Source organism: Salvelinus alpinus, chromosome 9 (assembly GCF_045679555.1).
Source record: "Salvelinus alpinus chromosome 9, SLU_Salpinus.1, whole genome shotgun sequence".
Taxonomy (NCBI): Eukaryota; Metazoa; Chordata; class Actinopteri; order Salmoniformes; family Salmonidae; genus Salvelinus; species Salvelinus alpinus.
Window position 1 is genome coordinate 63,488,651 of NC_092094.1, and position 27,183 is coordinate 63,515,833.

General features: G+C 43.0%; 1 protein-coding gene across 4 annotated transcripts; it reads left to right on the forward strand.

Annotated features, from left to right (window-relative positions):
• Positions 1-1,442: 1,442 nt before the first annotated feature.
• LOC139530454 (junctional adhesion molecule A-like) lies at positions 1,443-24,024 on the forward strand. Of its 4 annotated transcripts, XM_071326893.1 has the most exons (11): positions 1,443-1,715; positions 2,584-2,707; positions 8,765-8,824; positions 9,013-9,129; positions 9,307-9,447; positions 10,164-10,366; positions 11,171-11,273; positions 11,513-11,587; positions 18,286-18,393; positions 20,565-20,616; positions 21,293-24,024. In XM_071326893.1, the coding sequence occupies exons 2-11, from the start codon at positions 2,638-2,640 to the stop codon at positions 21,378-21,380; spliced, it is 1,017 nt and encodes a 338-aa protein (XP_071182994.1). In that variant the 5' UTR covers positions 1,443-1,715; positions 2,584-2,637; the 3' UTR covers positions 21,381-24,024. The 4 variants fall into 4 exon arrangements, with proteins under 4 accessions (XP_071182994.1, XP_071182996.1, XP_071182995.1 ...); XM_071326895.1 differs by lacking the exon at positions 11,513-11,587; XM_071326894.1 differs by lacking the exon at positions 2,584-2,707.
• Positions 24,025-27,183: the final 3,159 nt, after the last annotated feature.

The following is a 27,183-nucleotide window of genomic DNA, read 5'->3' on the forward strand; positions in this document are numbered from 1 at the left end:
GGACAAACACAACTCCAACACCATCATTAAGTTTGCTGACGACACAACAGTGTTAGGCCTGATCACCGACAACGAGACGGCCTGTAGGGAGGAGGTCAGAGACCTGGCAGTGTGGTGCCAGGGCAACAACATCTCCCTCAATGTGAGCAAGACAAAGGAGCTGATCGTGGACTACAAGAAAAGACGAGCAGAACAGGCTCCCATTAACATCGAGACAGTTGTGAAGAGTGCACGACAACCCCTTTTCCCCCTCAGGAGACTGAAAAGATTTGGCATGGGTCCCCAGATCCTCAAAAAGTTCTACAGCTGCACCATCAAGAGCATCCTGACCGGTTGCATCACCGCCTGGTATGGCAACTGCACGGCATCTAACCGTATGGCTCAGTACATTACTGTTCTCTCTGCTACCGCACAGCAAGCGGTACCGGAGCGCCAAGTCTACGACCAAAAGACTCCTTAACAGCTTCCACCCCAAGCCATATGTCTGCCAAACAACTAATTGACCCCCGCCCCCTTTTTTGTTTTTACACTGCTGCTACTCTGTCAACCCCCGCACATTGACTCGGTATCGGTATACCCTGTATATAGCCTCGTTATTGTTATGTACAATTATTGTGGGGAATGTTTTCCTGGCACACGTTAGGTCTCTTGATACCAATTGAGCAATGTTTCCATGCGCAAAGAATTCAGGCTTTTCTGGAGGCAAAGGGGGGTCCGACCTGATACTAGATGTGTGTACCTAATAAACTGGCCACTGAGTGTAGGTACACTCACTTGCTGCAGACATATTATTTGGAATAAAAAATGGTGCCTTTTATCTTAGAAGTAAAAACTATTATGGAAAGGCTTATTTAAATGCAAAACTAAGCCGAACACCATGCCTGTTGGTTGACTGTTTCACTTCTGCTAACAGCTGACTGTCACTGGTGTTCTGTATCAGTTGTTATTGGAGTCACTGAGCAAATAATGATTTTGTGTATTCTTAGTTTGTGTTACTTTTGATCCCATCATATTTCCAAAAGTTGAGTAACTTTTCTATGAAGATAATATCACCCTCAGCATCTAATAATATGTTGTGTTATAGGTTAATTTGTAATTTCTATTAAATTCATGTGAAAGAGATATGTGCTTATTTACACAGGGACACTGTAAATCTACTACACTGAAAACGAAAACAACTCACATTATTTACAATCTCACTAACATGAGTGAAAAAAAATGAAAAAAAAAGAAGTTAAAGTTACCTTGTATTCAGCTGTGATGATTAAGATTTTCGTTTTAAATACCACATATGCGTTTACATAGGCTAATACTTCAAATACTGTAAGTCAGTATAAATAATATACTGTAAAATACTAATCAAGTGAAACCGGTTATTGAAATAAACCAGTAGACTGCTTTATATTGACATACGTCACGTAGGTAACGGGTTGCGTCACAGTTTCGACTGAATAGCTATCATACTTTTCTACAGGAGCAGTCGGTCGGTGCGGACGGGCGTAGGGTTCTTGTTCGTCGAAAGTATAGATTTCAAACCGAGTGGGCCAACGTGTCAACAATTACTGAATTGCGCTTTGATTGCTGGAATAATCGTACTTTTTTTAAATTACCGAAATCGGACACATCGCTGGCTTTTAAAACAAAGGCTTCAGGTGTTGGGGCCGACATGTTTGTCAGCGGCTTGGTTTCGGTGTTTCTATTCTTTCATGCAACAGGTGAGTGCTCCTTCTGTCGATCTAAAGTCCTCATGATTTTAAACTAGCCCTACGTTTCAATTTAGTGTTTATTGTATTAGTAAGATATGCACTTGATTGCTGTATATTTTTTAACTTTCACTTTAGGCCCACAGGTAGGCACAGGTCATAGATCCGTTTACCCAACCCAAAATAAGAAAACAACATAATTAACAGACCTGGGATCAGTAGGGGCTTGCCTTGGCTAAGTCATTGTACACAGTTCTTAAAAAGTAAGAAACAATATATCTACAATGATTCACATACATCTGACCTAGATATTAAAAATATAACCTAGTCAGACCGTTACTAGGTGGGCTCCCAAGTGACGCAGCGGTCTAAGGCGCTGCATCTCGGTGCTAGAGGTGTCACTACAGACCTTGGTTTGATTCCAGGCTGTATCACAACTGGCTGTGATTGGGAGTCCCATAGGGCGGTGCAAAATTGGCCCAGGGTCCTCCGGGTTAGTGTTTGGTCCGGGTAGGCCATCATTGTAAATAAGAATTTGTTCTTAACTGACTTGCCTAGTTAAATAAATAGACATAAAAAAATTACTCTGTTGCAGCTGGCTGAGGGGCATTATTGGATAGGTTTGGCATAGCACAGAGAATTTCCAACCAAACCTTATTTTGCCAATACTTCCTGACTTGAAAGACAACCAATATCTTCTAAACGTCCATGTCTAGTTGCAGGTGGTTAATTTGAATTTAGAAAATGCTCTGTTATTAAATGTAGTTATTTATTTTTCGCTCCATGAAGTATTCTGACAATGTGTACGCCATCTTGACTATTTCAAATCTTTGATTTTGCTGGGCACCGGTCCATGGCCCGTGATGTGATCGGCCAAAAGTGGTGAGAGAGGAGCGCCCTTCTCGACTCGAACAGTAATCTGCGATGATCGGTCATGTTGTCAAAAAGAAAACATGGTGCATCCTCCAGAAACATCTCTTTTCCTTTAAAAAACAGTGTTTTCGGTAAGTATTCAGACCTCGACTTTTTCCACATTTTGTTACGTTACAGCATTATTCTAAAACGGATTAAATAAAACAATTTCCCTAGCAATCTACACACGATACCCTATAATCAAAAAGCGAAACATGTTTTAATTTTTTTTTGCAAATGTATTAAAAACAAAGAATATACCTTATTTACATAATTATTTAGAACCTTTCCTATGAGACATGAAATTAAGCTCAGGTGCACCCTGTTTCCATTGATCATCCTTGAGATGTTTCTACAACTTGATTGGAGTCCACCTGTTGTAAATTCTATTGATTGTACATGATTTGGAAAGGCACACACCTGTCTATATAAGGTCCTACAATTGACAGTGCATGTCAGAGCAAAAACCAAGCCATGAGGTCAAAGGAATTGTCCGTAGAGCTCAGAGACAGGATTGTGTCCAGGCACAGATCTGGTGAAGGGTACCAAGGCATTTATGCAGCATTGAAGGTCTCCAAGAACACAGTGGCCTCCATCATTCTTAAATGGAAGAAGTTTTGAACCACAAAGACTCTTCCTAGAGCTGGCCCCCCGGCCAAACTGAGCAATCGGGGGAGAAGGGCCTTGGTCAGGGAGATGACCAAGACCCCGATGGTCACTCTGACAGAGCTCTAGAGTCCCTCTGTGGAGATGGGAGAACATTCCAGAAGGACAACCAATTCTGAAGCACTCCACCAATCAGGCCTTTATGGTAGTGGCCAGATGAGAGCCACTCCTCAGTAAAAGGCACATAACAGCCCGCTTGGAGTTTTCCAAAAGAAACTGAGTAAAAGGTCTGAATACTTATGTAAATGTGATATTTCAGTTTTTTTTATTGTGTGTGTGTGTGTGTCGTTTGAGGGGGGGGACTATCAATTTTTGAATAAGGCTGTAACCTAATTTTTTTGTTGTTGAAAAAGTCAAGGGGTCTGAATACTTTCTGAAGGCACTGTATGTCTGAATTGTCAAGCTGGTTTTCACTAGGAAGGCAGATGAAGTGTTTATCAAAAGCAATCACTTTTTCATGTGAAAACACAGTATCCTACTCATTCCTCCTCATGTTTTATTATTTCCCTTTTGTTTTGAACCAACTTTACCGTGGGATTTGAACGGGGCACTTGGCTCACGCCCGGGAGACAGCCCGGTTCCAAAATGAATGCAATCAACTTTCACCCTGTGCAAAACACGCTTAGAGTATTTGAATCCACTCATTGATTGAGACTGGTGGGTGTCCACCCCAAAGTGCTGCATGTCATGACCCTAACCTGTCTCAATCAATGAGAGAAGATCTGAAATGGACAAGGTGTCGGCGTACACATTGTTGGATTACATCAGGGAGCAAAACGTTTTAGTTTAATAACTGAGCATTTTCTAAGTTCAAACGAACCCCCTGCAACTAGACATGGACATTTAGAAGACATTGGTTGTCTTCCAAGTTGGGAATTGAGGAAGTATCGACTAGTTAAGGTTGGTCACAAATTCTCTGTGCTATGCCAAACAGTACTCTGGGATGAAAGTAGATTTCATTTCTTCCAGGTACAGGGACCTGCACATGCTTTTTTTAAATACTTTTTTGGGGCCTAAGCATAGAATTGCATATAGAATCCCTAATAATCTAATGTGATCTCTGTGGGCCTAATAATACAGATGTCATCTAACATTTAAAATGTATGTGCCGATCTTCTTTTTTTTTTATGTGGCATAAACACAACCAGTCATGATGTTTTCATCTGATTTGTAAAACAATTACTTCAAAAGGCTCATGTAGGCTACCTGTGCACATTACTCCGGGACAGCAGAAAGATTTTATTGACACAGGGTGTGGGGGGAACAAATTATTTTCACCCTCCTTTTGATTTTTTTTCTGCTTATACTTTGACATTTGGTAGGCTTTGTTCGTCAACTTGTCTATTAGATGCATGCAGCTTCTCTTCTGTCATTACTTGATGCTCTTCTAGAATACTAAGTAAAGCCTTGCTCACCAGAATGTCGTAAACCAATAGAATGATCAATGCAGGGCCTCCCGAGTGGCGCAGTGGTCTAAGGCAGTGCTAGCTGTGCCGCTAGAGATTCTCGGTTGGAGTCCAGGCTCTGTCGCAGCCGGCCGCGACGGGGAGACCCATGGGGCAGCGCACAATTGGCCCAGCGTCGTCCGGGTTAGGGGAGGGTTTGGCCAGCAGGGATGTCCTTGTCCCATCGCACACTAGCGACTCCTGTGGCGGGCCGGGCGCAGTGCACGCTGACACTGTCGCCGGGTGCACGGTGTTTCCTCCGACGCATTGACACGGCTGGCTTCCGGGTTAAGTGGGCATTGTGTCAAGAAGCAGTGCTGCTTGGTTGGGTCGTGTTTCGGAGGACGTACGGTTCTCGACCTTCGCCTCTCCCGAGTCCGTCCGGGAGTTGCAGCGACGAGACTGTAACTACCAATTGGATACCAGGAAATTGGAGAGAGAACGTATTTTTTTTTTTTAAGTGATCAATGCATCAACAGTCTAGTTGACATAATTTCTCCGTCTCTCACAGAGCGAGGATGTTTAGGGACCGGTTTCAAGGAAATTAAAAGCTGTGAAAATGATCCAACATGTTTTGTCTTGGATACATATTTTATGTGGTTAAAAATGAAATACGGTCAGCTTTTTGTCACTGAAAGAAATTGCACGTCTGTGCTACACGACACAGTCCCTAAGTGCGCATCCTTATTCTCAAAAGCTGCTGAAAGAAATTCATCATATTTCATGTTCCAGTGACAAAATGACCATTTGATCTATCATTTTACTGCGAGGACTACTTAATTCTGCAGGAGTATTATTACAATAGGCTACATGTACAGTCAATGTCCCGACTTCAGTTAGTATTCCAACTATTAGGCTACGCCACTCTAAAATAATTCCATCATCCATACAGTGCCATTTGATAAATGCAAAGAGACATCACTTACAAAACGTCAGTGTTATGACCGACATTCGTGATTGTCATTCCTTAGGCCGACGCGTCTCGTAACCTCAATTTATGCCTACGCTGCTGTGCGTCTCGGTCTCGGCCACTCATCTCTGCCACATTTCAGTGTAATCATTGAATAAACACCACATTTTGGAGCGTATTTTACACGTTGAAGTCTATTAGCACATTTTTGATGTGACTGACATGCGGTAATGATAAATAGTGTAATGGCTTATTTTCTATGAATCTTAATTATTGTGAAAAGCTCATGTTTTACCGGTACGGTGTACCCCCACTATTTATTTTGCCAGTACTCCGGACCACACAGACTAACTCACCTCTGACAGTACCTAGCCTTTAGCGGCTAATGGAGCAGCACATTAGCCCGTTACAATCTGCTATCTAGATGTCCCTTTTATGTTCTTAATAATATAACGTTTCACTTATAAGCTTGCTAAACCATAGCCCAGAACTGAATCTTACTATAGACCACAGAGTCTATAAGGTTCAGCTCTGGGTTAACTAAACCGTAAGGCAATGAATGGATATTTAACTTTTTCAGACTGTCTGAAATGACCAGGGGTGTATTCATTATGTCTTGCAACCAAATAGAAGCAAACTAAACAAAATGGAGAGGGACCTACCAGAATTTGTCCAATGTAATCTTGCTGCCGGTGCTTTCCGCTAGCTGTTGTAACGCCTTTATGGAAGCATTTCCATTGCACCGTTACAATGTGTAGCTAACTTGAAAGCAGAGTTGACAGGGAACAATATACTTTTCAAACGTGTACTATTTCCAGAGTGGGCTCTGGTACTTTTAATGATATTACCCATTTTGTACATAGAAATTGACATTATAGGTCATTAACCAATCACAGTCCTCCTTTAGGACTGCACATACAGCAAATCACCAGCAATGGGAGTTCGCTTTGAATCCATTTACCATTCATTCTGTTGGTGGTGCTCCTAATATTGATTAAAACTTCAGAATTAGCAGAGAGCCCACTCTGGAAATGTTATGTACTTATATTGTTTGGACAAGTATATGTCTTAAAATGAACAAAATCAAAAAGGACACTTTTTTGAGATTCATATTAATATTTTTTTTATGTTGAATAAATTAATGTCAGTATTTGTATTTCAGAATCTATGCATACTCCATATGTTAGAGCACACTATAAGGAATATAATGACACCAAGATGTTGTCTGTATCATGTATGGTTCACAGTTCATCAAGTCTTACAGTAGGCAGGTATAGGTCTAAAAATGGCCACTTTCATCATGATTGTGATACAAAAGTAAAAAGCACGTCAAACAGCCTTACTCCCAATTTAAGTCTCTAGGTGAATTGTTCTGGCAATCTGAGATGCCAAAAATATTTTCTTCCTCCGCTGGTGTGGAATCGCCATTTATCTTTCTAAATATTATCTGGTGTTTGGAGTACCACCTGTCACTGGACACGGTCATTTATAAGAGACAAGTTTCTTCCGAATCGAGAACAAAACGTATCGGCAAGAAAAGTTTAGTTAAAAAAAAATTTTTTTGCTGTCCGGGTTTTCCACTAGCGACAGTGTAACGGCTGTATGGGATCGTTTACATCTCAGTTAGAATATGTAGCTACTTTCAAGCTGTAGTCCGCTGTGAGTCAAGTCGGGCCTAGTGATATGGTCCTTTAACAAGACACTTTTATGAACCACACCACACTGAACTGCCTTTCACAAGGGCAGCCTTTGTGCTGTACAAAAACACCTTGATTATCATCTTAGTTTCAAGAGTTGAGCTAAACATTTGAATGGTGTAGAAGGCCTTCAAACATTCCAAACGTCAACACATGCACCACTACTTTCCACCTGTTATCTGTGTGGTTATTGTCTCACCTTGGAAGCTTTGCCTTCCCACCCCCGATACTCACGTAACAAGGAAATCAATCAATGGATTTTCTCTGACTAAACCATTTCTCTAAATGGACAAACTAAACTCTCATATCTCTTTGTTGTTCAGTCACTAACTACCCTCAAATAAAAGCTGTTGAGTAAAAGTAAAGACATTTTCTATTAAGGTGACTCAAGGGAAAGTCACCCAGCTAAATAGTACTTGAGTAAAAGTATCTGGTTTTAAATGTACTTAAGTACAGTGGTATAACACAATTGTCACACTTTTACTCAAGTGAACAAATGCTATACATCAAATTCTTTATATTACACAAACCATAAGGAACAATTATTATTTTGAAAAAAATACAAACAGCCAGGGGCACACTCCAACACTTGGGTGTAATTTACAAACGCTGTATTTGTGTTTAGTGAATCCGCCAGATCAGAGGCAGTAGGGATGATACCGTGTTATATTGATAGGTGCGTGAATTGGATTATATTGCTGTCCTGCATGAGCATTCGAAATGTAACGAGTACTTTTGGGTGTCAGTGAAAATGTATGGGAGTAAAAGTTTTCAAAAGTAATAAATAGTAAAATACAGATACTACTAAGTATTTTTATGTAGTTACTTTACACCACTGGCTGGATATATAATATCCTCTAATAGAACACTAGTGTGTAGAAATGAGCTAGGCTGTCCTATCCTGTATGTACCTGATGAAGGAATGTACAGTATTACTACCCAGGTTGTGACTGTTACTAATGTCATGTGCGCCACCTGTCTCTGGTGCTGTTGCTGGGACATACTTTTGGTGGTGAATGGTGGTACTGCTCAGTAGGTTTCTGGCTGGACCATAGACTCTAAATGTCTGGAGTGGACATACTTACAGTCTTGGCCCAGTTTCACATGAAGGTTTTCTGGCTCAGTACAGAGGAGTGAGTCACATTTACCAAGAATTTGTTCGCAGTCAGGCCACGTGCTGTAGGCTTCAGGCCATTGGTTGGCTGAGCACCAGACATGCTCTTAGGGCTTTAAAGGGCGATAGGGGCGGGTCATTAAAAGGTTCTTCCTTAAGTTCAGCAGAAACTAAACCAGTCATCTCTGCAGGTGTGTGTTTCTGTTGTGTTAGCAGCGGTAAGACTGGAGCACCTGGTGTTTTTGAATTCCAACGATGCAGTGTCATCTCCTTCATTTCCCTGACTGCTCGCTTTACTTTTCTCTCCCTTTCCCCAGGTGTAGAGGCCTTCATAGTTACAACCAAAAATGCAAATGTGAGGGCTAAAGAGAATGAGGGTAAGTCCTGGAGAATGGAAATTAACTCTAAATGGGCAGTTTCTAAAATAAACAAAAGCTTTCGCCTGTCATTGTGTGTGTGTGTGTGTGTTACAAGCAAGGTGTGTGTGTGTTACAATTTATTATATGCCATTTTGCATATTTATCCCCAAGTAATGTAGTTAAAATGATCAATCTCATCTCTACAGGGGCTGATCTTTCCTGTATTCCCTCGGCTGACTTTGGGGCCGATGCCAGAGTTGAGTGGAAGTTTAGGGACATGAAGGGTTCTACGACCTATGTCATTTTCGATGGGAAACCCACCAGTAAGTACACAAACTGTTCAGACTTGATTCCAAGGAAATGCATGACATGTGACTTCTTGTATTTGTGTCGTGATTGCATTTTTCTACAATTAGGGCTAGATATACTTACCACATGAGTTACCTGCCATAATAATTTAAAAAATATATATAATCACTGATTACCTTGCTCTCTTTCAGCACTTTATGAGGGCCGTGCCACTAAGTTTGATGGGGTGCTGAGGTTCAGCAAGGTGACGCGCAAAGATAATGGACAGTATCAATGTGAGGTGTCTAACAAACAGTATGTTGGGGATGTCAAGGTGAATCTCACTGTTTTAGGTAAGGAGAGTCTTATCATCTAACTGTTGCGCAACATATCTATCATTTCCTGTTAATTAACCAATAAGGCCTGAGTGGGTGTGGTGTATGGCCAATATACCACGGCTAAGGGCTGTTCTTACATACGACGCAACGCGGAGTGCCTGGACACAGCCCTTAGCCGTGTTATACTGGCCGTATATCACAAACCGCCGAGGTGCCTTATTACTATTATAAACTAGTTACCAACAGAGAGAGCAGAAAATAAATGTTTTGTCATACCAATGGTAAACGGTCTGATATACCATGGCTTTCAGCCAATTAGCATTCAGGGCTAGAACCACCCAGTTTATAATTATTATTATTATAGAACAGAGCTAGACACTGCTTTGAAGGATTATTTGTGGGACTGAATTCATCCCAGTGTGAGAAACTGATTGTCTGTAAATGTTATACACATTTGCAATCGGCTGCAGACAGTTTCATGTTGTCACGATGCTATGACCATATTAGTGAATTGATTCGTGATACCACGGCCATAAGATGTAAATATTATTTTATAAAATAAAAGAGTACTTTATTAATTGATGATTGCACCAGCCAATATAAATACACAATAGAAACACACAGACCGTAAGAACAGCAACTAGCTGGTTGCCGAGTCACTAAAACAGGTTAGTGCCTCTCTGCTCTCACTCTCTGCTGCCTCTCACTACCTCTCTTACATCCCCCTGCAGTACCTCCATCCGTGCCCATGTGTAGGATCCCTACCTCTGTGACGACGGGGAGTCGCGTGCTACTGTTCTGTCATGACGCAGAGGGGTCTCCTTCCCCCACCTACAAGTGGTATAAGGACAAGATCCCTCTTCCCGAGGACCCCAGCCAGTTCCCTGCCTTCAAGAACTACACCTACAAGATCAACCCTCTCAATGGCAACCTGGTCAGTGGTTGCTGAATACACCTCACCTGGATCATATTCATTAGGGCACACTGTAGCAAACCATTTTGCAATGGACAACAAAAACAATATTTTAAATTTGGGGGAGGAGCCTAATTAGTACAACCCAGGTGCCAGATGTGTTTGTGTTGTATGGTCAACTCGGCAGGCTAAAGGCGTCGTCATGCTTCAGGTCGGCTAGCGCCTAGCCAAAGTCTGCTAGGCGAAACTAACAAGTGTGCTCGCATTTACTCCCTTAAAAGACCTTTGCTTGAAAAACGTAAAAAAGGCGGCAATGGTACATTTTCCATCTCGAGACGCCTCAAAATAGTCCAATTGAATCTGATAACTCGAGACATCTGTCATTCATTTGGACGTTTTTGGCGGGGGGGGGGGGGGGTCTTAGTCGTGCGATTTATATCTTGCTAATGTTTTTGGTGCAGTAGTGAAGAAATGTGGATAAATGTATTTATTATTTCGTTGAATGACAACAAACACTTAATTGAAGAATCCCTACTGTTGACCAATCACCGACGAAAGTGGCCGTTGACTTTGGCTGTTGACTTTGGCTTGCCTCGAGAAAAAATGTTGTGCGGACAAACCAAGAAAAGAAAAGAAACTTGCCGAAGACCAAAATGTTGTCATATGCACAAACTTACGAACTTACGAACTGTTTTGGCTGGGAAGCATACAAACGCCCTTAACACAACAGAACTGTTTGGCAACTTTACATCTCTCTCTCATTTCAGTTGTTCACCTTGTATTTTATATCAGTGATTTGTAAACACCTCCATATCTCTGCTGCAGGAGTTCCCCTCTGCTTTGGCGATAGATACAGGAGACTACAGCTGTGAAGCTATGAATGATGCCGGCCCTGTTCAACGCTGTCAAGCTGTGAGGATGGAAGTCCGTAAGTGCCCTTTGCTTTCTATGGGGGAAAGCCCATTGCAGACTAGCCTGGGCTAAACCGGGGATAAGAATAAACATTTTACCAAAATGAAAAGCAATATAGAATTGTTCAACTAACTTATTTACTGGGCCATCAACTCGATGTAAAACACTATGGTTTGGTTGAAAGCTTACTGACAAATAAAAACAAATATATATAGGAAAGCGATAAAGGAAAGTGTTTTCTACACTGAAATATAGGTCACAGGCAAGTCTCTAAAGTGCGAGTCACTTCCGGGTTGGAGCGAGCGGTCGCATTCGTGCTTTGGTCCGCAGGTAGTATAACTTTTCATTACATTTCATTACATTTCATTATAGTACAACGGTTTGATTTGTCTAATCTTAGCAATTTCTTCTTAGCTAGCTACATAGCCGTCTTTGTATCAAAGATAGTTGCGTAATTATCGTATTTCGTCGTCCTAACGCAGTCTACACTGCTATCTGCCCAGCAGCTAGCCAGCTAGCAAACGTCCACCGTCTACCGAATAGCAGCACTGTAGCAACTATTACACTCAACTGAACGACTTGATTAGTGTAGTGTTAGCTAGCTACATAGTTGTCTTTGCTGTCTTCGTATCCAAGATAATTGTGTAGTTTAGAGTGTGTAGTTTTAGAGTGATTATCTTAATTTACCGAGGTTAGCTAGCCAGCTATTTGTCGTCCTTAACGTAGGAGACACTGCTAGCTAGCCAACAGCTAGCCAACGTCTACCGACTAGAACTTCCGCACTCAACAACCCGGTCGCATTCCGCTTCGCTCCACAGGTAGTATCACATTTTCATTTAATTTCATTACAGTACAACGGTTTGATTTGTTTGATCGTAGCTAGCTACACAGCTAGCTACACAGCCGTCTTTGTATCAAAGATAATTGTGTAGTCTAGAGCGATTTTCTAGGTTAGCTAGCCAGCTACTGTCGTTCTTTTAACGCAACGTAACGTAATCAACACTGCTAGCTAGCCAGCTAGCCCCCGAATAGCAGCACTGTAGAAACTATTACACTCAACGGAACGACTTGATTAGTGTAGTGTCAACAACGCAGCCACTGCCAGCTAGCCTACAAAGTCAACAACGCAGCCACTGCCAGCTAGCCTACTTCAGCAGTACTGTATCATCTTAATCATTTTAGTCAATAAGATTCTTGCTACGTAAGCTTAACTTTCTGAACATTCGAGACGCGTAGTCCACTTGTCATTCCAATCTCCTTTGCATTAGCGTAGTCTCTTCTGTAGCCTGTCAACTATGTGTCTGTCTATCCCTGTTCTCTCCTCTCTGCACAGACCATACAAACGCTCCACACCGCGTGGCCGCGGCCACCCTAATCTGGTGGTCCCAGCGCGCACGACCCACGTGGAGTTCCAGGTCTCCGGTAGCCTCTGGAACTGCCGATCTGCGGCCAACAAGGCAGAGTTCATCTCAGCCTATGCCTCCCTCCAGTCCCTCGACTTCTTGGCACTGACGGAAACATGGATCACCACAGATAACACTGCTACTCCTATTGCTCTCTCTTCGTCCGCCCACGTGTTCTCGCACACCCCGAGAGCTTCTGGTCAGCGGGGTGGTGGCACCGGGATCCTCATCTCTCCCAAGTGGTCATTCTCTCTTTCTCCCCTTACCCATCTGTCTATCGCCTCCTTTGAATTCCATGCTGTCACAGTTACCAGCCCTTTCAAGCTTAACATCCTTATCATTTATCGCCCTCCAGGTTCCCTCGGAGAGTTCATCAATGAGCTTGATGCCTTGATAAGCTCCTTTCCTGAGGACGGCTCACCTCTCACAGTTCTGGGCGACTTTAACCTCCCCACGTCTACCTTTGACTCATTCCTCTCTGCCTCCTTCTTTCCACTCCTCTCCTCTTTTGACCTCACCCTCTCACCTTCCCCCCCTACTCACAAGGCAGGCAATACGCTCGACCTCATCTTTACTAGATGCTGTTCTTCCACTAACCTCATTGCAACTCCCCTCCAAGTCTCCGACCACTACCTTGTATCCTTTTCCCTCTCGCTCTCATCCAACACTTCCCACACTGCCCCTACTCGGATGGTATCGCGCCGTCCCAACCTTCGCTCTCTCTCCCCCGCTACCCTCTCCTCTTCCATCCTATCATCTCTTCCCTCTGCTCAAACCTTCTCCAACCTATCTCCTGATTCTGCCTCCTCAACCCTCCTCTCCTCCCTTTCTGCATCCTTTGACTCTCTATGTCCCCTATCCTCCAGGCCGGCTCGGTCCTCCCCTCCCGCTCCGTGGCTCGACGACTCATTGCGAGCTCACAGAACAGGGCTCCGGGCAGCCGAGCGGAAATGGAGGAAAACTCGCCTCCCTGCGGACCTGGCATCCTTTCACTCCCTCCTCTCTACATTTTCCTCTTCTGTCTCTGCTGCTAAAGCCACTTTCTACCACTCTAAATTCCAAGCATCTGCCTCTAACCCTAGGAAGCTCTTTGCCACCTTCTCCTCCCTCCTGAATCCTCCTCCCCCTCCCCCCCCCTCCTCCCTCTCTGCAGATGACTTCGTCAACCATTTTGAAAAGAAGGTCGACGACATCCGATCCTCGTTTGCTAAGTCAAACGACACCGCTGGTTCTGCTCACACTGCCCTACCCTGTGCTCTGACCTCTTTCTCCCCTCTCTCTCCAGATGAAATCTCGCGTCTTGTGACGGCCGGCCGCCCAACAACCTGCCCGCTTGACCCTATCCCCTCCTCTCTTCTCCAGACCATTTCCGGAGACCTTCTCCCTTACCTCACCTCGCTCATCAACTCATCCCTGACCGCTGGCTACGTCCCTTCCGTCTTCAAGAGAGCGAGAGTTGCACCCCTTCTGAAAAAACCTACACTCGATCCCTCCGATGTCAACAACTACAGACCAGTATCCCTTCTTTCTTTTCTCTCCAAAACTCTTGAACGTGCCGTCCTTGGCCAGCTCTCCCGCTATCTCTCTCAGAATGACCTTCTTGATCCAAATCAGTCAGGTTTCAAGACTAGTCATTCAACTGAGACTGCTCTTCTCTGTATCACGGAGGCGCTCCGCACTGCTAAAGCTAACTCTCTCTCCTCTGCTCTCATCCTTCTAGACCTATCGGCTGCCTTCGATACTGTGAACCATCAGATCCTCCTCTCCACCCTCTCCGAGTTGGGCATCTCCGGCGCAGCCCACGCTTGGATTGCGTCCTACCTGACAGGTCGCTCCTACCAGGTGGCGTGGCGAGAATCTGTCTCCTCACCACGTGCTCTCACCACTGGTGTCCCCCAGGGCTCTGTTCTAGGCCCTCTCCTATTCTCGCTATACACCAAGTCACTTGGCTCTGTCATAACCTCACATGGTCTCTCCTATCATTGCTATGCAGACGACACACAACTAATCTTCTCCTTTCCCCCTTCTGATGACCAGGTGGCGAATCGCATCTCTGCATGTCTGGCAGACATATCAGTGTGGATGACGGATCACCACCTCAAGCTGAACCTCGGCAAGACGGAGCTGCTCTTCCTCCCGGGGAAGGACTGCCCGTTCCATGATCTCGCCATCACGGTTGACAACTCCATTGTGTCCTCCTCCCAGAGCGCTAAGAACCTTGGCGTGATCCTGGACAACACCCTGTCGTTCTCAACTAACATCAAGGCGGTGGCCCGTTCCTGTAGGTTCATGCTCTACAACATCCGCAGAGTACGACCCTGCCTCACACAGGAAGCGGCGCAGGTCCTAATCCAGGCACTTGTCATCTCCCGTCTGGATTACTGCAACTCGCTGTTGGCTGGGCTCCCTGCCTGTGCCATTAAACCCCTACAACTCATCCAGAACGCCGCAGCCCGTCTGGTGTTCAACCTTCCCAAGTTCTCTCACGTCACCCCGCTCCTCCGCTCTCTCCACTGGCTTCCAGTTGAAGCTCGCATCCGCTACAAGACCATGGTGCTTGCCTACGGAGCTGTGAGGGGAACGGCACCTCAGTACCTCCAGGCTCTGATCAGGCCCTACACCCAAACAAGGGCACTGCGTTCATCCACCTCTGGCCTGCTCGCCTCCCTACCACTGAGGAAGTACAGTTCCCGCTCAGCCCAGTCAAAACTGTTCGCTGCTCTGGCCCCCCAATGGTGGAACAAACTCCCTCACGACGCCAGGACAGCGGAGTCAATCACCACCTTCCGGAGACACCTGAAACCCCACCTCTTTAAGGAATACCTAGGATAGGATAAAGTAATCCTTCTCACCCCCCCCCCCCCCCTTAAAAGATTTAGATGCACTATTGTAAAGTGGCTGTTCCACTGGATGTCATAAGGTGAATGCACCAATTTGTAAGTCGCTCTGGATAAGAGCGTCTGCTAAATGACTTAAATGTAAATGTAAATGTAATGCGACCGGTCGCATATGCTCCTAAATATTTTACTGTGCGGCTTGGAATTTTTAGCTCCTAGAAAACAAATCTTCCAGATATATAATTGTTTTAATGATTAGGCTTCACTGTACCACTGTTTCTGAGTGGCCTAGAGGGGAAAAAGCTAGCAGTGTTTGCACCACAACATCAGAGATAACCGCTTGTCTCTAGCCTAAACCGTTCAAAGATTGTGACCATATTACCAGCGTTAGGTTTCCCCCCTTCTTCGGCGCATTGGCTGGAAGCATCTCAATTGACGGGGTACATTTTACATTCAGAAACCATGTTGCGGGCCGTTTAATCCTCCGACCTATTCAGGTCTCCAGACTGCCATCATTTAGTCGCATTTTGACACCCTTTGACTTGGCTGTGCGAGGGAACATTTTTATCGGTCACATTGGTGCGAGCTGCACATTCTACATGGTCACTTCACTCAAAACGTTATTTTTGTAGGAGGCTAAAACCATGGTTTGGTCAAAACAGTATAGTTCATTATCCTCATGATTCCTGTAATAAAAGCTTCCAAGGCCCTGTACCTGTTTTGCTGAGGCCTGCTGTGTCACGTGAGCCACTCTTTCCCCCTTCCTGAGGGAAAAAAATGCTCGGGAAGGGGGGGGTCCTGATTGAATAACATTTTAAAATCCAGTTGCTTGGAAAACACAGCTGTCATGGTTGGAGTGAGGAGGTTCTCCGGTTTCTGTAGGTATACTTTTGTTTATTTCTCAACTCTCAATTTTGAGCTCAATAGCAACTATTTTGCAAACAAGATATTTTATATGGCTTTGCGATACGGAGCATGCAAAATGTGAATATGCCATTGGGAGCGCATAGGCTCATCCTGACATGATCCTCCAGCATGACAATGCCACCAGCCATACTGCTCGTTCTGTGCGTGATTTCCTGCAAGACAGGAATATCAGTGTTCTGCCATGGCCAGCGAAGAGCCCAGATCTCAATCCCATTGAGCACGTCTGGGACCTGTTGGATCGGAAGGTGAGGGCTAGGGCCATTCCCCCCAGAAATGTCCGGGAACTTGCAGGTGCCTTGGTGGAAGAGTGGGGTAACATCTCACAGCAAGAACTGGCAAATTTGGTGCAGTCCATGAGGAGGAGATGCACTGCAGTACTTATTGCAGCTGGTGGCCACACCAGATACTGACTGTTTCTTTTGATTTTGACCCCCACCCTTTGTTAGACACATTATTCCATTTCTGTCACATGTCTGTGGAACTTGTTCAGTTTGTTTCAGTTGTTGAGTCTTATGTTCATACAAATATTTACACATGTTAAGTTTGCTGAAAATAAACGCAGTTGACAGTGAGAGGATGTTTATTTTTTTGCTGAGTTTATTTATCTAGCTAATGCGTTTTGAGTTTCCACTTACTCGGGTGGTGAATTAGCCCCAAATAAATTAGCCTGTGATATTAGAGCACATAAAAATGCAGGCAAATTCATCGCAATTGAAGAGAAAAAAAGAATTCTGGAGCCCTATTTTAACAGTCAAATATAAAATGCATGACAATCACTGGGTTAGGTTGCACATTCAAATATGAAAAAAGATAACTTATTTCTTGAATACCTTTTCAGTAGTCTATTACACGTTTTAATGAAGAACTCTGTATGACTTGATATGAGGATGATGATGATAAATGACATTTAGCAGATGCTTTTATTCAAAGTGACTTAGTAATACGTGCTACATTTTACGTATGGATGGTCCCGGGAATTGATCCCACTATCCTTGCATTACAAGAGCCACGCTCTACCAACAGAGCCATGCTCGCAACCCCACAATTTTTTGGGGGTGCGACCAAATCATGGGCTGGTGGACCTCGTGCCACTAAGTTTTTCAGTTTGTGCCACATGCCCATAATTTAGTCGCACCAAAACAAAATTGTGGCGTCGTGCAATTTGAAAAAATGTGTAGCTCGTCTGATCGAGCATGGCACTTGTGCCAGGACAGTGGGTTCTATTCCCGGGACTGCCAGGACAGTGGGTTCTATTCCCGGGACTGCCAGGACAGTGGGTTCTATTCCCGGGACTGCCAGGACAGTGGGTTCTATTCCCGGGACTGCCAGGACAGTGGGTTCTATTCCCGGGACTGCCAGGACAGTGGGGGGAATGTTAGTATGGAGCCATGCTGTTGCAGCAGATTCACATGTGACCTGTAAACATAAAATGTTCCCATGCTGGTTGAGCTGGTCGTGATGTTGCCAAACAACCTTTTGAAATCATAAACAGTGCTAGTAGGTGCTTGGCTATTAACATCAGATTTTTTTTCCTAGTCTAGTATCTCAGGCAGTTGATCAGTCACTCACACTGTTTTCATCAATCAAATCCATCAATTGTATTTCTAAAGCCTTATTTACATCAGCGGTGTTCAAAGTGCTTTTCCACTCATCTGGTCTAGATGCGTTGTGTGCTTTGTTCTTTATTGCATACAGAACTCACACATTGCTTTTCCACACCAGGACCACGGTGTTCAACTGAACACTGAGATTTTGAAACTATTTCACTCTATCCCATTTTGACTTTGTCATTTAGGAGTGTGAGCCAGTGTAACACGTCTCATTTCCCTCCCGCGTTCTCTAATGCTCTCTCTCTCTCTAGGCAACATCAACACTGGTGGTATTGTTGCTGGGGTGATTGTGGCTCTCCTGGCCCTGGCACTGCTGTGCTTCGGACTGTGGTACGCCCACTGCAAAGGATACATGCCCAGTGAGTTTATATCCCCTATTCACCCTAAGGACTCCTCGTCCTGTATTAAGAAAGTGTCTAGTCGGAATACAGATCTAGAATCCAATTGGCCTTTTAGATGATAATGAATTAGATCAAGCTGATCCTAACTGTTATAGGCCTATTTCTATTTTGCCCTGTTTATCAAAAGTGTTTGAAAAACGTGTCAATAATCAACTGACTGACTTTCTTGATGTCTGTAGTATTCTCTCTGGTATGCAATCTGGTTTCCGCTCAGGTTATGGATGTGTCACTGCAACCTTATAGGTCCTCAATGATGTCACCATTGCCCTTGATTCTAAGCTGCTATTTTTGTTGACTTTGCCAAAGCTTCTGATACGGTAGACCATTCCATTCCCGTGGGTCGGCTAAGGGGTATTGGTGTCTCTCTCTGAGGGGTCTTTGGCCTGGTTTGCTAAATGCGTCTCTCAAAGAGTGCAGTGTATAAAGTCAGACAATCTGCTGTCTCAGCCACTGCTTGTCACCAAGGGAGTACCCCAAGGCTCAATTCTAGGCCCCACGCTCTTCTCAATTTACATCAACAACTTAGCTCAGGCAGTAGAAAGCGCTCTCGTCCGTTTATATGCAGATGATACAGTCTTCTACTCAGCTGGCCCCTCTCCGGATTTTGTGTTGAACGCTCTGCAACAAAGCTTTCTTAGTGTCCAATAAGCTTTCTCTGCCCTTAACCTTGTTCTGAACACCTCTAAAACAAAGGTCATGTGGTTTGGTAAGAAGAATGCCCCTCTTCCAACAGGTGTCATTACTACCGCTGAGGGTTTAGAGCTTGAGGTAGTCACCTCATACAAGTACTTGGGAGTCCTTCTCTCAGCACATATCAAAGCTGCAGGCTAAAGTTAAATCCAGACTTGATTTCCTCTATCGTAATCGCTCCTCTTTCACCCCAGCTGCCAAACTAACCCTGATTCAGATGACCTTCCTACCCATGCTAGATTACAGAGACATAATTTATAGATCGGCAGGTTAGGGTGCTCTCGAGCGGCTAGACGATCTTTACCATTCGGCCATCAGTTTTGCCACCAATGCTCCTTATAGGACACATCACTCCACTCTATACTCCGGTCATCTCTGTATACCCGTCGCAAGACCCACTGGTTGATGCCTATTTATGAAACCCTCTTAGGCTTCACTCCCCCCTATTTGAGATATCTACTGCAGCCCTCATCCTCCACAAACGACACCCGTCTGCCAGTCACATTCTGTTAAAGGTCCCCAAAGCGCACACATCCCTGGGTTGCTCCTCTTTTCAGTTCGTTGCAGCCAGCGACTGGAACGAGCTGCAACAAACACTCAAACTGGACAGTTTTATCTCAATCTCTTCATTTCAAACACTCAATCATGTTCACTCTTACTGACAGTTGTAGCTGCTTTGTGTGATGTATTGTTGTCTCTAACTTCTTGACCTTTGTGCTGTTGACTGTGTCCAACAGTGTTTGTACCATCTTTTGTGTTGCTACCATGCTGTGCTGTCATGTGTTGCTGCCTTTTCTATGTTGTTGTCTTAGGTCTCTCTTTATGTAGTATTGTCTCGTTGTGATGTGTGTGTTGTCTTATATTTATATATTTTTTTAATCCCCCGTCCCCGCAGGAGGCCTTTTGCCTTTTGGTAGGCCGTCATTGTAAATAAGAATGTGTTCTTAACTGACTTGCGGAGTTAAATAAAAAATATAACATGGACAGAGGGAACCTGATCCTTGATCTATACTCCTACTTTAAGACACTATAAATACAGGTCCAGATCAGTGACTGATAACTTGCTGTTCATAATGTCTATAACCTTCAAATGCATATTCTAATCACCATACAAATGTCACATTTTACTCACTATTTATACATTTTATTTTAATTTTGCCCTTACAGAAAAGAGTGAAAGGTAACTGATTACTTTGTCTACTCTGCCCTATATGATCTTGTTAATGCATGACTTGGCTGATTGATTTTACAGAGTTGAGGGCTTACAGTAGTTTGGAGGTTTTTCTATTGTGTGATATGTACAGTTTACATTATTGTTTTGTGATAACATTTCCTTGCACGTCTTACAAACAGTTGATAATACATCAGTATGGTACACTATAAAGTAGTTGATAGATATACAGATGTTTCTGTTGGCTCTTATGTTGTTTCTCTTACAGCAAACCCTCAGTGGTCTACCAGCCAACATCGGAGTCCGGCGAGGACGAAGATGTAAGTTTCATCTGGTTTTTTTTCCACTTATTACAAGTCTGAGGCTTTTGTTTTTTTTAGCCTTTCACTTCCGGAGTATTTCTTCCATCTCTCTCAAGTTTGTATAGTTTTTGCAAACAGAAAATATGATTGAAAAGAACAGACAATAGTATTTGTCTATTTAGGGGGAACTCTCTCAGCTGCTGAAAATCATTTGTATATGCTTAGTTCTCCTCTCTGTTTGCTCTCATAGGGAAATTCCGTTTTTGATAAACGAAACCTTTTACATCCCTAGATCATTATTGTGATCGTAGTGTATTCTATGGTTTGGTTGTCAGGGAAATGATTTTGACTGAGTTCCCTTTCCTGTAATATGGCATTTAGCAGATTATTTTATCCAAAGCGACTTAGTCATGCGTGCAGATATTTTACTTATGGGTGGTTTTTGTGAATGGAACCCATTATCCTGGCGTTGCAAGCTCCACGATCTATCAACTGAATTAGAGGACCACATGCAGTACCATCTCTAAAGAGTTAATGGTTGCTGTCCTTTTCACGATCTATCAACTGAGTTACAGAGGACCACATGCAGTACCATCTCTAAAGAGTTAATGGTTGCTGTCCTTTTTCATCTTTTGTATTTCAGCGAAAAGGTGTAGCCTCGTTTCGTAACCGCAATCTTCTGTGTCTGTTTCAGGGGGAATTCAGGCAGAAGTCTTCGTTCGTGGTATAGCCAGGGCGTGCAACACATGTCCCGGATATACCCGGGAGTCTACCGCAACTAGTGACTATGGGTGCGTCCCAATAACATCTCCCCTTTCTCCTGAAGTGTGCTGTCGTTCACTTCTTCCCACAAATCTCAAAGCATTGGGTTGTTGGAGACATGGGTTAGTGGGTGTTTCCACTGTATTTCTTATACCAGTCATTGTCTTTCAAAATCAGTGACGGGAAGTGAACAAGTGCACACTTTGGAGGTAGAAGAGATAATTGGGACATAGCCTATATATGACAATACCACTGCCCCTTTTACCTGCTCACTGTGGATAGGTGTGAATTTGTGTTTTATTTTTATTTTTCATCCATATGTTTATAAAAACTTTAACTGGCAGTTACCTACATCTGTACTATTTTGTGGTGACTGTGTATAGATTTGAAAAAATACTTCCGCTTACACTTCCTATTTTTCAAGTGCCTCCGTTCTGTGAAAGAAATCTCACATTCAAGGAAATGTTAGGGGGGAAAAACTGTAAATTCATTCATGAAATCTTAAAGAACACTGGCCATTCATGCCTAGCTTTCTTTTATGGCTTTTCCCAAATTGCACTATATTCCCTATAGAGTGCGTGACTTTGGACCAGGGCTCATACAGTAGGCCTCTGGCCAAAAGTAGTGCATTGTGAAGGGTATTTGGTGCAGTTTTGGAACACATACCTTGTGTGTTATGTCTACTCTAAATCCATGCTTTCAGTGAGTTGTAATGTGGAAATGGTTTGTTTACGATAGATACAGACATTTGTTTGGCATTGTGTTTGTATTAGAATCAAACTCCATTGTATTGTTGTTTTTGCATTTGCTTGTTGCGATGTTGCTGGTCCCAGATCTGTCTGTGCTGTCATGACAACTCAGGAGGAGTTGTCTAGACACCAGAAACAGACTGGTAACCAGGCTTGTGGAGCTGTACATGGTCTCTTTCTTTGTAAGTTTGATCAGGTTGAGCATTCCAAAGAAATGATATTGTGCTCACAGCAAAAGCATACAAGGTGATGAATTCGAATCAGGTTTAAGCGATATAGAGTATCAGTCAAAAGTTTGGACACCTACTCATTCAAGGGTTTTTATTTTATTTTTTACTATTTTCTACATTGTAGAGTAATAGTGATGACATCAAAACTATGACATAACACATATGGAATCCTGTAGTAACCAAAAGTGTTAAACAAATCAAAATATATTTTATGTTTGTGATCCTTCAAAGTAGCCACCCTTTGCCTTGATGACAGCTTTGCACACTTGGCATTCTCTCAACCAGCTTCACCTGGAGTGCTTTTCCAACAGTCTTGAAGGAGTTCCCAAATATGCTGAGCACTTGTTGGCTGCTTTTCCTTCACTCTGCGGTCCAACTCATCCCAAACCATCGCAATTGGGTTAAAGTCGAGTGATTGTGGAGGCCAGGTCATCTGATGCAGCACTCATCACTCCTTCTTGGTCAAATAGCCCTTACACAGTCTGGAGGTGTGTTGGGTCATTGTTCTGTTGAAAAACAAATGATAGTCCCACTAAGCTCAAACCAGATGGGTTGGCGTATGGCTGCAGAATGCTGTGGTAGCCATGCTGGTTAAGTGTGCCTTGAATTCTAAATAAATCAAACCGTGTCACCAGCAAAGCACCACCACAACTCCTCCTCCATGCTTCACGGTGGGAAGCACACATGTGGAGATCATTTGTTCACCTACTCTGCGTCTCACAAAGACACGGTGGTTGGAACAAAATATCTCAAATTTAGACTCATCAGACCAAAGGACAGATTTCCACCAGTCTAATGTCCATTGCTCATATTTCTTTGCCCAATCAAGTCTCTTCTTCTTATTGGTGTCCTTTTTAGTAGTGGTGTCTTTGCAGCAATTCAACCATGAAGGCCTGCGTCTCCTCTGATGAGATGTGTCTGTTACTTGAACTTTGAAGCATTTATTTGGACTGCAATTTCTGAGGCTGGTAACTCTAACGTATCCTCTGCAGCAGAGGTAACTTTGGGTCTTCCTTTCCTGAGGGGGTCCTCATGAGAGCCAGTTTCATCATAGTGCTTGATGCTTTTTGCGACTGCACTTGAAGAAACTTTCTTATTCCGCTTTGACTTACTTTCATGTCTTAAAGTAATGATGGACTGTTTCTCTTTGCTTATTTGAGCTGTTCTTGCCATAATATGGACTTGGTCTTAGGGCTATCGTCAAATAGGACTATCGTCTGTATACCACCCCTACCTTGTCACAACACAACTGATTGGCTCTAACGCATTAAGGAAAGAAATTCCACAGATACATTTTTAACAAGGCACACCTGTTAAGTGAAATGCCTTCCAGGTGACCACCTCATGAATCTGGTTGAGAGAGTGCCAATAGTGTGCAAAGCTGCCAAAGGCAAATGGTGGCTACTTTGAAGAATTTGAAATATAACACTTATTTGGTTGCTACATGATTCCATATGTGTAATTTGATAGTTTTATATGTCTTCACTATTCTACAATGTAGAAAATATTAAAGAAAAAAAAAAAAAAAAAAAAACTAATGAATAGTTGTCAACTTTTGACTGGTACTGTATATTTTTGAGAATTTTAACATTGAAACGTTACTTAATTTGTAGATTAGCATAATGCTTACATGGAGGACATTGTCTCTGAAGGACTCATTTTGTAATAAAATTGCGCTTTCCATATATTGACTGTGCATAATATTATATAATAGCAAAATGTTATTTGTTGATGTTAACATTGTCATCTTACGTTCTTCTTGTAGCATCCGTACACACACACACACACACACACCAGATGTAGCCAAAGGGTGGCACGCTAAAATCAAGTGTTCTTTCGTACTGTTTAGTGTTCTCTATCATTCACAATAACCGGGTTTGTCCTAGATCTTGATGATTGAAAGGCACACTGTAAACAAAGCAGTGCATTGTATTCACTGTTTCCACGTTTTGCAGGGCTAATTAGGAAACATACTATATCCTCTGACCTTTTGCAAATTAAAGAGGTGGCCTTAATATTTTCCACACTAGAAAAATTCTAAGATATAATTTTTTTTTTTAACTGTACCTCTTTAACCATTACAGTCTTAAGAATTCAACATGAGAGACTCTCACTCTGCGTCGCACGGTCAACCAAAGCGTGAATGGATACATTTGATCATACAGGTTACAGAGTGAAGAAATATCTTACATTGTTGCAAGCGCATCCTGTCTCTCAAAAATATGAATTCATAAGACATTTGTGAAGGAATGAAACGTAGTTACATCGGATAAATAATTTCAGGACAGATATGTTAACATTTTCAGCGACCAACTGCGAGAAGAATGTTAACATCCCAGTCGGCGCATTCGACTCGGGGTGATGTGGCGAGAGAGCGAATGTGTCTTCCGACTAGTGGTCCCCTTCTGCAGCTATGGATAGGATGGACTTTCTCTGCGTTCCACCAGGAAGCTGCTTTAATATCTTATTTTGTGTTCGGAACATTTGTTTTAGTCCATCCTCTAAAAGGGATTGTAGTTTACATGTAGCCTAGTCTCTATCTTTCTGATTTTACTGAAAGTAGCCTAAGTGGAACTTAGGACTGAAATACCAATGGAATGGCAAGAGGGTTATGATGGCAGCTAAAGACCATCTTTACACCAAAGTCACCCCACAGAGGCAGTGCCAGAACCGACCGGGCACTGTGAAACATGGGTCCAGTCTGGACGCGCTGCTGTCCATGGAATTCACCAGGGCGTGAGTATCTGATCTCTAGTCTACTGCTGCCTTCCATTCGACCACTTTCCCTAGCTAATGCTGTCTATTTTTAGACTGTAGACTAGGCTGCGCATCTGCAGAGCAATATTGTTCCATAAAGGTGATCAAAGATGAACAAACAGATCAACTCTCCGCTTTCGGTAGAATGACATGAAATGTTTATAGAGCTTCTAATGTAGGCTACAAAAGGCAACTTCTATCCACACATTTATATTATCAAAGCTTCTTCCACCATGTTTCTTGGCTGTTAGCTACACTCTCAGAAATCTACTCATTCCATATGCACTGCGGCGATTGACAACTGTGGCCGCACGCGACATAGGGTCACCACCATGCCAGTGCACTCCTGCCAAGCTTTAGCACGCACCACCATCCTGGGCTGCAGGAGAGTCATCAAACTCCAAAGCACCCGCCAAATTCAGACATATGCCCACAGACCCACTTAGGAGGTGACTCTTTATATAGCCTAATGTCATGTTAGACAGATCAACCATCCACCTTGGACAGGTCTTGAACCCCTTCAATAACAAATCATCATTATGAGATGATAATGGCAGATTATAAGAGGTTCATACATGCTCAGGTCCAGTCTTACATTAGTATGCAGTTAAGGCATTGTATTATACCTGCAGGCTTTAACAAATGTTTCACATAAATATTCTGCGGTTGGTGTTTTTTGTAATGATTTAAGTGACCATTGTGCTGTTGTTGCTTTTAGAAATACTAAGGTTCCTAAGACAAACCCACGTTTTATTCGTAAGAGAAATTTGAAGTGTTTTAATGAGCAGGCTTTCTTTCATGATTTGTTTTATTTTGACTGGAGCAAGATGGAACTTATCCCTGATGTGGAAACTGCCTGGATATTATTTCATGATGGTTTTTTCCAAATAGTAAACGAACATGCCCCATTCCGCAGGTTCAGGGTTAAAGGGCGTAATAATCCATGGTTTTCTTCTGAGCTGTCTTGTATTATTCACGACCGTAATCTAGCCTGGGCTAAAGCAAGGAAATCATGTTCTGATGCTGATTGGCTTATTTTTAGGCAGTTGCGAAACAAGTGTTCTTTTCTTCTCAGGAAGGCCAAGTCTGAATATTTTATGTCTGTTACCACTGATAACCTGAATGACCCTAGAAAGTTTTGGAAGGCTATTAAGTCTATGTCTGGTAACAGTAATGTTAATGAATTACCGTCATGTGTTTTGAAGGACTGTTGCTGTATTTGACAAAACTGAAATGCTGAATTGTTTCAATGAGCACTTTGTATCATCTGGTAGGCTGTTTGATTCAGTGTCCTCTGTCTCTGTACAACCCTGTGTGGATGAACCAGTGTCTTCTGTCTCTGTACAACCCTGCGTGGATGAACCAGTGTCCTCTGTCTCTGTACAACCCTGTGTGGATGAACCAGTGAGAGCTGGTCAAACTTTTAGCTTTTTGCCATTCTCAGTGCAGGTGGTACATAAAGCCCTGAAATCCTTAGATCAGAGAAAGCCTGCAGGTCCTGATCTTTTGGATCCCTGCTTTTTAAATCTGGCAGCTGATTTCATTGCTGAACCACTTACATATCTGTTCAATCTAACCCTGGAATGTAATGAAATTCCAAAAATCTGGAAATCAGCATTTGTCCTACCACTTCTTATAGCTGCAATCCCATTGACAGGATGATATGACAACAGCCAGTGAAAGTGCAGGGCGCCAAATTCAAACAACAGAAACCTCATAATTAAAATTCCTCAAATATACATGTATCTTATACCATTTTAAAGGTAATCTTGTTGTTAATCCCACCACAGTGTCCGATTTCAAATAGGCTTTACAGCGAAAGCACCACAAACGATTATGCTAGGTCACCGCAAAATCACAGACAAACACAGTCATTTTTCCAGCCAAAGACAGGAGTCACAAAAAGCAGAAACAGAGATAAAATTAATCACTAACCTTTGATGATCTTCATCAGATGACACTCATAGGACTTAATGTTACACAATACATATATGTTTTGTTCGATAAAGTTAATATGTATATCCAAAAACCTCAGTTTACATTGGCGCCATGTTCAGAAATGCCTCCAAAATATCAGGAGAAATTGC